Source organism: Bubalus bubalis, chromosome 9 (genome assembly GCF_019923935.1).
Source record: "Bubalus bubalis isolate 160015118507 breed Murrah chromosome 9, NDDB_SH_1, whole genome shotgun sequence".
Lineage (NCBI taxonomy): Eukaryota > Metazoa > Chordata > Mammalia > Artiodactyla > Bovidae > Bubalus > Bubalus bubalis.
This window is the reverse complement of record NC_059165.1, coordinates 95111283-95127713: the sequence shown is the minus strand read 5'-3', so window position 1 is coordinate 95127713 and position 16431 is coordinate 95111283. Positions and strand designations below refer to the sequence as shown.

The 16431-nt window shown below is 46.4% G+C and overlaps 1 protein-coding gene across 4 annotated transcripts in view; it reads right to left on the bottom strand.

Moving 5' to 3' along the window:
- Positions 1 to 844: 844 nt before the first annotated feature.
- INSR (insulin receptor) overlaps positions 845 to 16431 on the bottom strand; it is a 146115-nt gene continuing 130528 nt past the window's right edge. For all 4 annotated transcript variants that reach the window (XM_006046794.4, XM_006046795.4, XM_006046796.4 and 1 more), the window contains 7 exons: positions 15802 to 15869; positions 12651 to 12895; positions 10840 to 10950; positions 10587 to 10746; positions 9157 to 9286; positions 8704 to 8838; positions 845 to 5870 (listed from right to left, as the gene is read on the bottom strand). In XM_006046794.4, the coding sequence (XP_006046856.2) occupies positions 5516 to 5870; positions 8704 to 8838; positions 9157 to 9286; positions 10587 to 10746; positions 10840 to 10950; positions 12651 to 12895; positions 15802 to 15869 (1204 nt within the window). In that variant the 3' untranslated portion in view covers positions 845 to 5515. The remainder of the gene's footprint in view (positions 5871 to 8703; positions 8839 to 9156; positions 9287 to 10586; positions 10747 to 10839; positions 10951 to 12650; positions 12896 to 15801; positions 15870 to 16431) is intronic.

Sequence of the window (16431 nt, the reverse complement as noted above, 5' to 3'; positions counted from 1 at the left end):
TGGCATCAGTTTCTTGGTGGTGAGGAACCTGGAGGGGTATGGGGGATAAATATTACCTTATTTGATCTTCACTATGGTCATATGGCTTCCCCAGTGGCTCAGTTGTAAAGAATCCACCTGCCAATGCAGGAGACACTGGGTTGGGAAGATCCCATGGAGAAGGAAATGGCAACCCACTCCAGTATTCTTACCTGGAAAATCCTATGGACAGAGGAGCCTAGCAGGCTACAGTTCATGGGATTGCAAAGAGTTGGACACAATTGAGCGTGCACGCACACACACACAGTCACACACATGGTCAAATGAAGGAAGGTCTATGATCCTCAATCATAGAAGGGTGAAGTGAGAAGTGTGGGTGATTGTTGCTGGACTGACTCTCACTCACACCCTCAGCCAAAACCCTCAGACAGACCTCCCTCCCCTGAGGCTGACTCTGGGCTCCTCTGTGTGACTTCTTTTGGGCAAGTGGACAGTAGCAAACACTGCATTGGCCAGCTACTCCGCATCTAAGCCTCCAGCATGGTGGAATGCAGCAAGATCTTGGGGTTCCCTGGTATTCTTAGGGTTAGTGTTTGGAACCTGGGGAGGTTTGGGGTCCCTGAGGTGGCAGGTCCTTACCAACTAGTATAGAAATAGCTTGGTATGTAAAGGGTTGATTCAACTGTACAGGTATGGATCAGTGGATTTTCACTAACCCTGATGGCAACAATATTTAACCTCCTGATTCACTGTTATGAAGAACCTAGGGATGTGTCTCCTCTCATAACAAATACCCACAACACCCCAGGGATTCAGCTTAACACAGTTCACAAGTCCTGGCTTGGATACCACACAGGAACAAGAGTATTCTCAGATAATTTATTCCGAATTTTCATATAAACAGGTAATTATCCCATATTTTACATGCAGAGCAATTTTGATATTCAAAAAAAAAAAGGCATATTCTGTATATGGTGCTACTTGGCTCTTGTAGGAAAACATTGAAAAATATAAGAATTGAGCTTTCGGTGGGTCTTGTGTCTCTGAGTTGATTTCCGCATAAGCTGAGGCACAGGAGGTGTCTGCTGCTGACAGGCAGGGCTTGGACCCCTGCCCGCACCCCGCCAGGCACACAAGGTAGAGAGTAGACGAGCCATTCCTGAATATGTGTGGACACACTCGCTTTGGGGGCGGGGGAGGGAATACTGTTTCCTTTCTTCTCAAATGGGACCAAGAGCCCTGGGTTCCTGATTTGAGTTTTAACAAGGATTTTTAGGGCCCAAACCCAAATAAAAATGTGGCCAGAACCTGGTTCTGGACCTTGACTGGTATAAGATGACAGTGAGCTCAAGAAGCCATTGGTTCCCTCTGTCTCTGGGGGACCCCTAAGGAAACATTCACCTCCAGGTACAGCCTTGGAATGTCCATTGCATTCCTTAACGCCTTTTAAAGAACAAATGCCCATCTGTACTTTCTATTCCCAACCTCAATTCTGGTGTAGATCAATATTCTCAAGAACATTCCAGAAGGTTTTCTGAAGGGATATCATTCTACGGGCATCATTCATATATATATGATCAGTGCAACCCCATTCCCCCTACTCTGAACAAAATCATTTCTGAATCACCTGTTTGTCAAGTGGCACTTGAACCCCCTCTACCCACCACAAAGAAGAAAAAGATTGTCATTTGGGGGACTACAGCACATCCACTCATGTACCCAGATGGAGAGCATGGGCCAAACCCTGCCCACTGATCAACCTTATGGTTTCAGATAAACACCTCCCAACCCAACAAGCACATTTCACGGCAGACCATCTGCTCTGGTTGGAGAGATGGAGATCTGCCTAGCAATTGGAGGCAGTCTCCAGCAGTCTCAGGGTTGTTTGTGCAGACCTTTGCATCAATTCCCACATTTCCTTTCAGTTGTGCTCAACATCTAGCCAGAGAACCAGCAACACTTCTCGCTTCTTACTAGCTTAAAAGGACAGAAAAGCACCCAGGACAGCTCCCAGAATACAAACATTTCCAGACGTGCATTTGACATCACTGATCCAGGGAGGAACTACTATATGTTGATTTTGCCACACAAACAAAAAGGGGTTTTTAAAATAATGAGACACCTTTAAAAACAAACAACAAAAAATTCAACCAAAGCTGGCTTTGTTGCTTTTTTTTTTTTTTTTTAAATAATCATCACTACAATCCTCCAGGACATCCATTTCGAGGACTGAATTCTGTTGCGACAGAGTCCACATTATCTGATGCAAAAGGAGCCTGTGATCCAAGCCTGCTTGTTCTTTCACTGCAGCAGCAGAGATAGCTAAATGAAGTCAGGGAAATTCCATTCACAAAGGGCAGGCCCAGTACTTTACAGTACCTCTCCAGGGCAAGTGGAGAAAGGTGACTCTGCTGGGGTGGTGCCTACAGGTTTGGGAAGGGCAGTGAGGTCCGGTGCGTACAACAGCATTTCTGCTGGCCCCATCCAGGCTTACACATGGGTTGTCAAAGTCCCTAAGGTCAAACCGTATCAGCTTGAAGTCAACCAAACCAAAATGAGAGGGTCCAAGCTTTTGTTGCTAAAAAATGTGTTCAGCCTCTCAGTGGGTTTAGGGTTGAGATTCTCAACATCTCCCTTCCCACTCAGAGAATAACAACAGACACTGCATTGAGTGCTTGTGTGTAAAGTTCCCAAGATAATGATATGTCCCCCACCCAAAGCATCTCAGCCTAAAAAGAGTGGAAATAAACCATGGAGAGCCTAGGGCACCTAGATGCTCACACACCACAGAGATTCTAAGGGGAAAGGAGCATGCTGGCTGGATCAAAGACTGTCTGTGTCTCAACACTGCAGCTTCCCTCATCAGCTAAGGGTAGCTCAGAACTGGATACATCAGATACATCGTGATGGCCTGAAACTTGCTTCATTCTTGAGGGCCATGGTGTCAATAGATGGAGGATCAAACAACAACAACAACAAAAAAGGAAGATTAAATTCAGAGGTGAATATTATCAGCCAGGAAAAGGATCTATGCTCACATGAAAGCCGTACTTCAGCCCCACTCCCTCCCTCAAAATTCTCACTGGTCCCTGGCATTCGGAATCAGCTGATACAAATCTTCCCTGATTCAGATCGGATCCAGACAGAATTCTGAAGTCTCAAAGATGTCCATTATTGAACCACATCCTAACAATACACTGAGGTAGACTGTGCTGGGAAAAAAAAAAAATCATTACCCCACATTCACCTGTTTATTTTTCTTTGAAAAAAAAATTTTTTTTACATGCTCTCCATTTCTTATGAAAGTGATTTTTTACAGTGATTTTTATATATTAAAATAAATAATTTTCCCCTAATATAAGAAAACCTTTCTGAATTAGAAAAATGTGAAAATTGCTGCTACCGTAGTATACGGCCACTACAAATTTACTACGAAAAGAACAAAATACCTAGATCTACGTGTTTCGTTCCTTTTTAACTTACATACAGATCCTCGTCTATGTACAAAATAAATTTGGCGAAAATAATTTCTGTGCTCCTTGTACCCAATCACTGAGGCTCCCTGGAAATATTCTGACATGCTGTCATTTCTGAAATCGTATAAATAAGATAGCCAGAGGCAACTGGGATGCGTGTCTACCTGTGTTCTTCATCAAGAACTGAGAAGGTTCGGAGGTCACCATGGCATCCCAGGTGTTCTGAAGCCCACAGTTATTGAGAAGAGAAGGAAAGCAGTCTTAGACTCGTGAGAAAATGCACTCGAGAGATAACCTGTGGGTGATGATTCGGATGAACCACGGCAATGAGTCCATCATGTTCTGTATTTGAGCAGCGGTCATTCTTCCCCCAGAAGGGAAGCAGCTGTGGCATCACGCCCATTCTCATGCTCTCCGTAGTGTGAAGGTCCTTAGCGGTTTCTCCTCTGGACTTGACTCTCTTAGGAACTGCATGATCGTTAAGTACCTGAGAATTCAGCTCAGGCTTCACACCTGGTCCAGTTGAGGTCACTGGGCGCAGAGCAGCTTCTGGGAGCTCAGTTCTGAGGACGGTCGGATGCCCTGAGGGCGGAGGGGACTGACAGGCACGTCTTCATATTGCTAGTGTTTTCAAAGTCCATCCGTTCTGTCCCACTTTGAGATCTAATGGTGCCAAATTTGCACAATCCCTGTGGGACATGGACACCCCGCTGAGGAAGCTTGAGAGGTACACACAGGGAACCAGAAGATCCAGGGGCCACAAGTGTGTTTGAAGGCAGGGCTCAGCTTTTCAGAGCAGAAACCAAACCATCCATCAAACCCCATCGCCCACACGCTCAGTGTGGCCTCACCACAATGTCCAGAGGATTAGCAGCTAACGTGGCTTTAGTCCCAGAAAAAATGGATGCCTTGAAGACCAAGCAAAGAGGCCACCGGTGCCTGGCCCCTCCTGCCCCACACAGGCAGACAAACCCATATGCCCTACCTCCCACCCCAGGAAATGGTCAATAATTTATGAGGCTGATACTGGAGATTCTTTTTAAAAATTAAATATGTTACAAATATATTCTCAAAACTCTTCATCATCTCAGTTCTTGTTTTTCTTTTCTTCTTCTTTTTTAAAATCTTTTCTATGTCCTGGCTTTGTTTGGTCTTGAAAAGATCCATTATCACTCCAAATGACTCCCATGGCTCCCAGAAAACATTTTTCACCAAAGTTAAGGGAGAAAAGAATCCTGAGGCTCCATCTGGGACAGAAAAATTTGTTGAGAGCACAGTCTCCCAGTAGATAAGAAGGAAGGGGTCGGGGGTAGAGGAAGCAGGGGCTCACGTACTCCAGAAGAGCTGAACCTTCATGGGCTGATCCCCAAAGTGTCCACTCAGCACACATGATTTGCACGCGCACGCATACATACACATACACACACACACACACACACACACACACACACACACACACATAAGTGCATACATGAATCACACACCAGGACTGCAGACCCATATGCAAAGTACAAAAGCAGCAGCTATTGGTCAATTTGAGGAACTGGTTTTGTGAAGGAAAAAAACAAAAAACAATCCTTCAGCCTGGATGAAAAAATACTTTCCTGAAGCCCACTCTGTAAAGCTTGGAATTCTACTAGAACTGGGTTTGTTTCTTTCTAACTTTTGTTTCATAAACAAGATTTATGTTTTATACTGTAGCTCAGACACCAGCAAAAAAAAAAAAAAAAAACTTTGTAAAAATAGGTGCTTTCTTTCAAACTACTAGGGAAAATAATAATAATAATAACATCTGGGCTTGAAACCTCGGTGGCCCAAAAGGACAGCAGCCGTGGAAACCCCCTCCCCATCCAGGTTCACAGTTAGGTGCTCAGATGACAAGTCAAATAGGCAATGGAACCACTGCGTTTGAAGTCAGAAAAGGAACTGAAATGGATAGTCGTGATCTCTGAGCTCCGTTTGACACTGTGGCAGAGCTAGGTGGAAATCCTGAGTTTTCTGGAGGCCTTCGAACCAGAGGGAAGTGTAGACAGGAAAACTTCCCCCACTAGCAGGGGTTGTTAGGAAGGATTTGACCGGGGCAAAGTCAGAATCCGTCCGTTTTTCTTGCCCCCGTTCATGTGGGTGTAGGGGATGTGCTCGTCATAGTTTCGCTTTAGCCCCAGCGCCGACCCTCCATCCCGGCCCCCGGCCTCCTCTCTCTGCACGTGCGAGGACCGGTCCAGGGGCACGCTCTCCATGTCCTCAAACTCCATTTCCAGCTCCTCGCTCTCGGGCGCCTTGTTCTCCTCGCTGTGGAAGAAGGACACTTCGGGAAAGCTGGGGTGCAGGTCATCCTTGAGCAGGTCCACGATCTCCAGGAAGGTTGGACGCATCTTGGGGTTGAACTGCCAGCACATCCGCATCAGGTCGGTGCTGCGGGAAGGAGAGGGGCACGTGGAGGGTGAGGCCCCGGGGGTCCCCACCAAGCGGCCCTCCTTCCCCGACCCCGGGCCTGCGGTGCACACACACCCACGCGGACAAGTGCTGACCTCAGGAGGGTCAAGCAGAAACAAACATTCTAAGGGCATGAAAGATGGTTTCAAAAAGAGAGCCAAGGGTTTCCCAAACAAGATCCACAAGGGCCTCTCCTGATATTGCCACTTGGTGAAGACCAACCAGGTCCATCATTTTTTTTTTTTTTTTAATTAGAGTTGATTTACAATGTTGTGTTAGTTTCAGATGTACAGCAAAGGGATTCAGATATATATTTTTGTTGCTGTTGTTGTTCAGTCGTTAAGTCATGTTCAACTCTTTAGGACCCCACAACTACAGCCCCTCAGACTCTGCTGTCCATCCACTTCTCCAGGCAAGAATACTGGCGTGGGCTGCCATTGCCTCCTTCAGGGAATCTTCCAGACCCAGGGGTGAAACCTACATCTCCTGTGTTGGCAGGCAGATTCTCCACCACTGAGCCACCAGGGAAACCCTCAAATATATTGGGTTAGTCAAAAAGTTCGTTCAGATTTTTCTGTAAGATGTTATGGAAACAAACATGTTGGTCAAGTCTATATATATATATATATATATATATATATATATAACTGTTTTTCAGATTCTTTTCCCTTACAGGTTATTACAAAATATTGAATATAGTTCCCTGTGTTATACACTAGGTCCTTGTTTTTCTATTTTGTATTCAGTACTGTGAATCTATTAATCCCAAGCTCTTATTTTATCCCTCCCCCCTCCTTTCCCCTTTGGTAACCGTAAGTCTGTTTTCTGTGTCTGTAGGTCTATTTCTGTGGGTTCATCATTTTATATACACATTGTTGCTCAGAATGAGGGCAGCTGGGCGGACCCACCATAGAGGGCCAGCTCTGAGCAGGTGTTCTGCAAGCCCAGTCCCCACTCTCTGGAGAAGGGGAGGAGAGGAGGGGGCAGGGGACTATGACTTTACTTAGGATAGGACCCAGGGGCTCAGGATTTCCATTTTACCTCTTCCTCTCACTATTGTAACTTCTTTCAGGGCAGGAGTTGACAAACTTCACCCCCTGGACCAAATCTGGTCCTCTGAGTGTTTTTGTAAATAAAGTTTTATTGGCACATAGCTACACCCATTCAATTACGCATTGTCCCCGGCTGATTTGAACTATAAGGCAGAGAACTGCCAGGCCCACAAAGCTGAAAATACGATATGGCCCTTTAGAGGAAAAATTGGCAGGTCCCCACTCTAGGGGCACTAATTTCTTCCTGACATAGCCAGGAAAGAAACTTCATGGAGCAATGTTTAGAAATATTTTGCTCAGAGTTTCCAAGGAATTCTGCTTCATACTTTTTTACATGTGAGATTTCTTCAAATTAGGTTTTCTAAACTGATATCTTATTCTTGTGAGGATGAAGCATCAAAATGGCCTTCTTCTATGCATTTTTTTCAGGAAGGCAAACTTTTTTTTTTGCAGAAACACTGGTAAAGAAATATTACATGCAATAAGCAATGCATAGTAAATGCTTATTGTAGAAAGGTAGAAAACACCCAACAATATAGTGAAAATACAGCTTGCATACAGCTCTCCTTCAGATATAATCTCATCTTTTCTGTCTGGATACATTCGGAAATGCAATTTATACACATTTACTACACTTAACATTTTAACATAAGCTAGACCACTGAGTTACAAAATATTTCATAAGCATAATTTGAAATGTCAATTACTATAGTATATTATTTTATCAAATTAATTTATTAATTATTTTATAAATTTACTTGCCAGTTCTCATATTGTTGGATGTTTAGATCATTTCTTTCTTTCTTTTTTTTTTTTTGGAGACTTTAAATAAAATTTCTGTGAGTAGCTATTATTATAATGGGCTTCCTTGGTGGCTCAGTGGTAAAGAATCTGTCTGCCAATGCTGAAGACTTGGGTTTGATCCCTGGGTCAGGAAGATCCCCTGGAGAAGGAAATGGCTACCCACTCCAGTATTATTGTCTGGGAAATCCCATGGACAGAGGGGCCTGGAGGTTCATGGGTCATGAAACAGTTGGACACAACTTAGCAACTAAATGATAACAAACAAAAAATTCTTACAATAGAGTGATATGAATGACTATCTAGCCATTCCATTGACAGCAGTGAATATCATAACTCTTCCTTCTTTCCCTCTCTTCTTTTTATTGCTAATTAGGAAGATAGTACTTTCCTTTATTTTACTTTACATTTATTGGACTATTACGATGCTGGACAATTTTGCAAGTGTTTATTGATGTGCATTTGATGTTTGTGCTGTACATCTGCTCCTGCAACAAAAATTTAAGACAAATATTGGAAGGGGATATGTTGTACGTACCCCTGAAGTTTTGGTGTTTACAATTGGTGAATTCTTTTTTCTACTTTCAATGAAATATAATAAGAATATGTAGTTAAATGTAAGTCTCCACCCCAGCGCTCCAGTTTTAGTCCCCAAATAACCACTGCTGTGCAGTTTCCTCTACAACCTTCCGAAGATATGAAAGGCAATAAAGCACACATGTAATGATATAATACACAAGCATGTAGTAATATGTAGACACAACACGCAGATCCAAGTGTGCGTGCAAAAGGCAAGCAAAAACACACAGACATCATATAAAACACAAGTGTGCATTCAAAGATAAAGCTTGCAAACACAAACACACATAGACATACAATATGCAAACACGAGTATCCAAGCAAAAGGCACAGACTTTTGAATAAGCACCCCACACACTACACCGCCTTTCTACACTTACACTCTCTCTGGACAATTGTCAGGTTGATCCAGGTACCCTCCATCCATGACAAATTTCAGCACCTGCTCATTTGATAGACCTTGGTAAGGCTGTTCTGCCAAGCTGGTAATTTCCCAAAGGACCACACCAAAAGACCTGCCAATGACAGTTGGGAGTAGTAACAATGAAGCCATTAAAATAAACACACACACCCTTTCTTGGCTTACTAGAACCTGGGTGGCCAGTTCTCTAAACAGTTCATGCTGCAGTTCAGAAATTCCTATAAGACTAATCTTCATTGGAATGTCACAGTAGTTGTGCAAGGGTCCCCCAGACATGCTATCCCTTCCTTTCCTTGATGGAGAAGCCATGAAGAAGTCAGTTTTTAAGTGACTCCTCTCTTGCTGGTCATAGTATCAGAGCAACCTGGAATTCAAGCGCAGTGTTCTTTCCGCCAGCCCACACATAACTCACCACATGTCTGAAGAGGTGGTGAAGACTCCGTCCTTCAGGGATTCAGGTGCCATCCACCGCACGGGGAGCAGACCTTTGCCCCCTTTCCGGTAGTAATCCGTTTCATAGATGTCTCTTGTCATTCCGAAGTCTGACAACAAACAGTTCACATGCTCTTAGCCTTCAGCTGTGACCCAGCTGTCTGCCGTCTTTACTCCCCAACCCTTGGCAGAGCTCTTGAGTTCACCTGCCCCAGGTGTGAGCTCACATGGATCACAGCCAAATACAGTGAGAGTGGATTCTGAGGGTACTCAGATGAGGAGGGTGGGGGGGGGGTCACCACTTAAAAGGAAAGAAAAGAACCAGCAAGCAGCAAAGAAGCGATGTTCTGACCTGCAACATGGGGATCTCAATCTTAGCAAAACTTCCTTCCTACCTATGACCTCATAGGCAACCCACGCTGAACTTTTCACCTTCTGCAGCCAAGCTACTGCTCCCCATTGGATCTGGCCCCACTACCCACCTAGCTGCGCAGCAAGAAACCAAAGGCTGGGTCCTTGCTTCACAACCCCTTGTCCTCACACCCCACAGACAAGACAGAGTTTCAACCTCCTCATGTGTGAGTGCTAAGTCACTTCAGTTGTGTCTGACTCTTTGTGACCCCACAGACTGTAGCCTGTTAGGCTTCTCTGTCCATGGGATTCTACAGGCATAAATACTGGCATGGGTTGCCATTTCCTCCTCCAGGAGATCTTCCCAACCCAGATCAAACCCGCAGCTCTTATGACTCCTGCCTTGGCAGGTGGGTTCTTTATCCTGAGTGCTACCTGGGAAGTTCTAAATTAGTTCACTGAAGTTTAATTATTTTATTTTACTGAACTAATTTTATTTTATTTATTTTACTGAATTAACCTCATTCTATTGTACTGAATTTAAATTCATTTAAATTAGTTCACTGAATTTTAATTATTTTATTTTATTGAATTAATTTTATTTTCCTGAATTTTTAAATTTTGTTTTACTGAATTTAAATTATTTTTATTTACTTTTACTGAATTTATTTTATTTTACTGTGCTGCTTGGTGCAGATAAAAACTGCAAGCTGCAGGGAATTCCCTGGGGGTCCAGTGGTTAGGACTCTGAGCTGGGAACCAATATCCCAGAAGCCATGTGTCCAGGCCAAAAATTGCAAGTTTCTCAAGGGCAGAAAAATTATGGTGACTTAATCAACCTTACCCCTGTAACACCTCCTGCAGCCACCAGCACAAATACTACTTAAAGAAGTGAATGAATGAAGTAAAGAACAAATGCAATTAAACTACAGCATGAGGGTGAGCCCCCATCCCAAACCATGCCCCTTTCCACTACTAGAAAAGATTGAAGTGCTCATTATAGACAACCGAAGCCAAAAAGCCTGGGTCACACATTTCAAGGCAGAAAGCCAGACGCACCTCCAATTTTGACGGTAAAGTCGTGGGCGACCATGCAGTTCCGGGCTGCAAGATCCCGGTGCACGAACTTCTTAGCATTCAGGTATGCCATCCCATCGGCGATCTCTGCCGCCATCTGAATCATTTCTTGCAGGGTAGGGGGAGGGCGGCCGGGGTTATTCTAAAGTTGAAACAGGGGGGGCATGTTCAGCCACACATGTGCCTGAGGCCCAGGGGCGCTGGGTGCCCTGCCAGGTACCTGGAGACAGCTCACCTCAGCCTCAGGCCGCAGGGAACGGAGGTAACTCTTCAGGTCTCCGTGAGCCATCAACTCCATCACCACCAGCGTTGGCTGGCCTTTGGACACCACCCCCAGGAGGCGGACCTGTGGAATAAGCAGGGGCCGGGGAGATTCTTGAATGAGGGTCTGTGAGAAGACGTCCACCCACCTGGGTCTTTCTGTCTGGTACCTACATCACACCCAGCACACTGGTCCTGAGTGGCCTGTAGGAAGCCCGAAGAAACACCAAGGTCAATATCTTGTTGGATTTGGGGTGGGGGAGCGAGTGGCTACTGTCCTGGATGAAAGTGCAAGTTCCTCAGTCGTATCTGACTCTTTGCGACCCCATGGACTACACAGTCCATGGAATTCTCAAGGCCAGAATACTGGAGTGGGTAGCCTTTCCCTTCTCCAGGGGATCTTCCTAACCCAGGGATCGAATGCAGGCTTCCCACGTTGCAGGCGGATTCTTTACCAGCTGAGCCACAAGGGAAGCCCAAGAATACTGGAGTGGATAGCCTATCTCTTCTCCAGCGGACCTTCCCGACCCAGGAATTGAATCGGGGTCTCCTGCATTGTCGGTGGATTCTTTACCAACCGAGCTATCAGGGAAGCTCCACTGTCCTGGATGATACAGCTGAAAATTGCAAGCCACAGGGAATTCCCTGGCAGTCCAGTGGTTAGGACTCTGCGCTGGGAACCAAGATCCCATAAGCCATGGGACGAGGCCAAAAAAAAGCAAGCTGCACAAGGGCCAAAAGAATCACAGTGGTTCATTCAACCTCGTCCCTGCAACATCTCCTGCAGCAGCCTGCACAAATACTACTTAAAGAAGTGAATAAATGGCTGCTCCCAGACAGCAACATGCCAAGGCAAACCCTTGTGTCTCTGAGCCCACCTCCAGACCTTTGCATTAACTGTTCCCTCTGCCTGATGCTCTGTCCCCTCACCTGTCCCTCAACCCAGTCCCTATATCCTGGAGTCTTTGCTCAAATATACCTTTGCCACTGCTGCCTTCCCAAACCCCCAGCTCCGCCCTCCTCTCCCCTGTTGCCATAGCATCGTCTCCTCATGGGATGACATCATTAACTTGCTGGGTTTAGATTCTGTCTCCACCTCTGGATTGGGAGCTCCAGGAGGACAGACATCCACTGCATCTCAGAGAGGAGAATGGAGCTCATATAGAGCAGGTGCTCCAAGAATATGCTTGGGGCAAGGATGAAAAGACACAGTCTCAAGGGGAAACTAAAGGAGTGGAAAGGCAGGGAGAGTCTGTGCTGACTGGGGAGTGGGGAGCAGGGATCGGGTGGACCACAGTGTTTAGAGGTTACATAGGAGCCAGGAAGAGGGAAGAGATAGAAGATTCTAGAAAGTGATGGGACAGCGAAAGGGTCTCACTCTAGGTGAGGTGGGAAAGGATGGGATTGGAGAAATGAGAAGGGAAGGGCCACCTCTGGGATGCTCAGCAGAGTGGGGGCTGGGCAGAAGGTCCACACCCAGCATCCTCAAGCTCTATGCATTAAGAGGAAGGATGGAGGAGATGGGATGAGAGAATGCATGTTAAGGAAGCCTTTGCACTGTTGTGTTGGTTTCTGCCACACGACAAGCAAATCAGTCATAAGTATATATAGGCTCTAGGTCGTCACAAAGCACTGGGCTGGGCTCCCTGTGTTATATAGCAGCTTCCCACTAGCTATCTATTTTGCACATGGTATTGTATTATCCTCCAACTAAAAATTTAAAAAACTAAAATAAAAATTAAAAAATAAAGACTGTTTGCTCCCGGAGCCAGCAGGGGGACTTACCACATGGTGGCAGGTGAAGCCCTTCATGACCGAAGCCTCGTTGAGAAACTCGATCCGCTCTCGCAGGCTGGCTGATTCGTTGACCGTCTTCACTGCCACGCGGGTCTCTGCCTCACCCTTGACAATGTCCCTGGCGTTGCCCTCGTACACCATGCCAAAGGAGCCTTGCCCCAATTCTCGCAGGAGTGTGATCTTCTCTCGAGGCACCTCCCACTCGTCCGGCACATACACAGAGCATGGAAACACTACTCCTCACTTATCTACACAGCACCCTCAGCAGATCCCTCGGGGGTCCTGGCCACCTCCCACCCAACCTCCTCCTTGTAAATGTTCACTAAGTGGTTCCTGTGGTCCAGACCTTGTGCTGGGCAGTGGGCAGAGGGCCAAAAACAGGATGGACGGAGGTTCAGGAAGGAGCCATAATCAGTCCAGGGTCCTGGCCAGTAGCGTGCCAAGCTGAGCCTGCAACCTGTCTGATTTCAGAGTCCCCTTACCAAAGGATGCTACTTCCCATCTAAGCCTGTTGTTTCTGCAGAGTACCAAAAGGAAGGGGAAACACCCAGCCTGCCTGCCGCCACATAGGTGAGTGAGCCCACTCAAGACAACTCAGTGCCAGTGGATCTGCAAAAGGGCTACAGCCATGTGACTGAGACCAGAAAAACCACCCAGCTGTGCACTGCCCAGCTGGCAAAGCCACCACATTTTGAGCCAATAGATAGTGGTTGTTTTAAGCCCCTAAGTTTGGAGTTGTTTGTTACACAGTGGCAAATAATTTGCAGACAAATACACAGTCTTAAGAAAAACCATGATGCTTCCTGCCCTCCTCTGCACCTGTTGCATGCTAAAATTGTATCCCTCACACATTTATATGTTGATGTCCGAACCCAAGTTTTTCAGAATGTGACTGTATTTAGAGGTGGAGTCTTTACAGAGATGATCAAGGTAAAATAAGGTCATTGCTGCTGCTGCTAAGTCACTTCAGTCATGTCCGACTCTGTGTGACCCCAGAGACGGCAGCCCACCAGGCTCCCCCGTCCCTGGGATTCTCCAGGCAAGAACACTGGAGTGGGTTGCCATTTCCTTCTCCAACGCATGAAAGTGAAAAGTGAAAGTCAAGTCGCTCAGTCGTGTCTGACTCTTAGCGACCCCATGGACTGCAGCCCACCAGGCTCCTCCATTCATGGGATTTTCCAGGCAAGAGTACTGGAGTGGGGTGCCATTGCCTTCTCGGAAATAAGGTCATTAGAGTGGCTCTAATCCAATCTGACTGGAGTCCTTGAAGAGATTAGGACACAGATACACACAGAGGGAAGATACAAGGAGAAGATGGCCATCTACAAGCCAAGGAGAGAGGACTCAGGAGAAACCAACCCTACTGACGCCGTGATCTCAGAGTTCCAGCCTCTGGGGCTGTGAGGAAATCAAACTGTTTTCTAAGCCGCCCAGTCTGAATACAGCAGTCCAAGCAACACAATACCATCACCAATGGCTCTTGCAAGGACATCGGATCATACAAGAGCTCTGAACCCAAATGAACTTACACATACTCACTGGGGAGTCCCTCTCCCAGCCCCCAAGATCCCAGAGCTTTGACCTTGCCCTCTGTATCTCTTGGCCCAGAACTTGCTGGCCTTAAAGACCCACGAGCTGCAACTTCCAGCTTTCCCTGAGCACCTCTGTGCCTTCAGCCATTGCTGCAACCCCAGAAGGAAGCAGGATAATAGAGTGGAAGCAGAACACTGTGGGGGTTGATGGCAGCCCTGGGGTTCAGCTTTCCCATCTCTGACATGGTTAACAATGCCATTTGCCAAACAGAGAGAAAGGCTCTGGATCAACACTCACCCCTTCTTGCTCCCGGACTCTGTGCCTATTCCCACCGGGAATAACCCCCTTGTCTAGGTTCTCTATTCTGATGCTTTGAGGTCTTGCTGGGCTGGAAGGACTGCCCTTCCCAGGGGTGGCCAATTCACGCAGAGAGTAAATGAAGTGCCCGAGAGTCCACCTTTCATATGCAAAACAGCCAATGCAGAGCCCACATCCTAACCCCCTCCATCATCAGGCTCTCACACTCTGGGGCACCATCCCCCTGCCCTGATCATCCCAGGTCCAGTTAGGAGACAACCAGGGACAGCTCATATGCCCCAGATGCTGCTGAAATACTTTAGCTTGAATTAGCCCCTCTTATGTCTTGCCTCACCTTTCCCATGGAAAAGACAATAAAGCCTCTTGCTCATATTTTTCTCCCACTCCCTCTGCCTCCTGACCAACCCTGGTGCTTCCCCGTGTGGCCCTGCCTCCTGTCTTTCCAGGCTCCGTGAGTCTACCCTTCTTCCTCATGACAGTCACTTCTGTGTCTGCATGTCTTATCAGACTTCTTTGAAATGAATCCCAGGTATCCTTAAAAACACCACCCCTGTCTCCCAAAGCAGCATCCTGCCATGCAATAGTGTTCATGCCTTGAAAGTCGCTCTTTGATTTTTTTTTTTTTTTTTTTTTTTTTGCTGCATGAAGCATTTTAGAAGGTTGTAATGCAATAGCTGCCTTCGTGTCCAAAGGAACAGAGCTTTATCTACAAGGGTCACTCACTGCCCTTTGGTGGAATCAAGGGAACATGGTCATCGGTCCTATGCTCCTGTCACCAGCATCAGCATCTTACCCATATTCAGTGGCCACCAACAGCAGAGGTGCTGGTGGTACCCACCCAGCCTCCCATATTCCCCATCTGGTCCTTGCTTCTTGTTTGCCCCATCCCTCATCTCCTGTCTCCCATCTTGGCTTCTGACCCCACCTCCCAGCTTGGATGGCCTGTTTTGTCACCACTTTCTGGCTCTGACCCTTGGCATGCTCTCTAGCACAGGACCCATGCTCTGTATCTCTACAGATGCAGCACCAAGTTGAGGGTGTCTCAGCCCAGCCCAAGCACATCTAGATCATCTAGATCAGCCCGTCCAAACAAGTGCCAGACGGCAGGTGTCTAATTGCTCCTGGTAACAGGGTTTCTGCACAAGGGGCAGGTGTGCCAACTCCAGGGAACAAGAAGACTCTTCTCAGCCCCCCAGGGTACCAACCCTTGACTGTCAATTGATGGAGATGGCAAAGGAAACCAAACAGAGGGGTTCTGGTCATCCACTGGCAAAGGGATAGAACTCACCATCGCTGGCACTGAGGTACTCTGGGTTTGAAGAAGCATACAGTGGTCCCAGTGGCCCATCTGGCTGCCTGGATGAGAAGAATGGAGACATTCCATCTTGATAAACTCACAGGACTCTGTGGGTGTCTAGCAGGAGGATATAACCTCCCCAGAGCAAACAGCTACCCTTATTAGCAGCAGCCACATAATCCTGGATACAGTCTGCGGTGAGGGTGGGGGATCCTAATTTTTTTTAGCAGAAGCCCATCAGATGGCTACCTAAGTGCATCAGCGTGGAACAGCTTACCCATAAACTATAATTTATGGTTATCATTATAACATCTAAAAACTATTCACCCGCTGCTGTTCTGAAACCATCTCATTCCAGCTTATGAGAAACAACTGTTGAATTTTCAGGAAATTTGCAAGCCAGGTGTTAAATACAACCACCGCTTAAAATTAAATTACATAAGCCTACAGTTAAATATATTATCTTCAAAGCAAACGCAATGCATACTCACAACTGGCCACTTCCTAATTATCGCACTGTATCCTACACTCTTCAGTCCATCTCTGTTACCTTATTTATTTAGATGGTTGCATACATATGGCAGAAATACTATATGTTCATGAGTCACTGCGCTGTGGTAG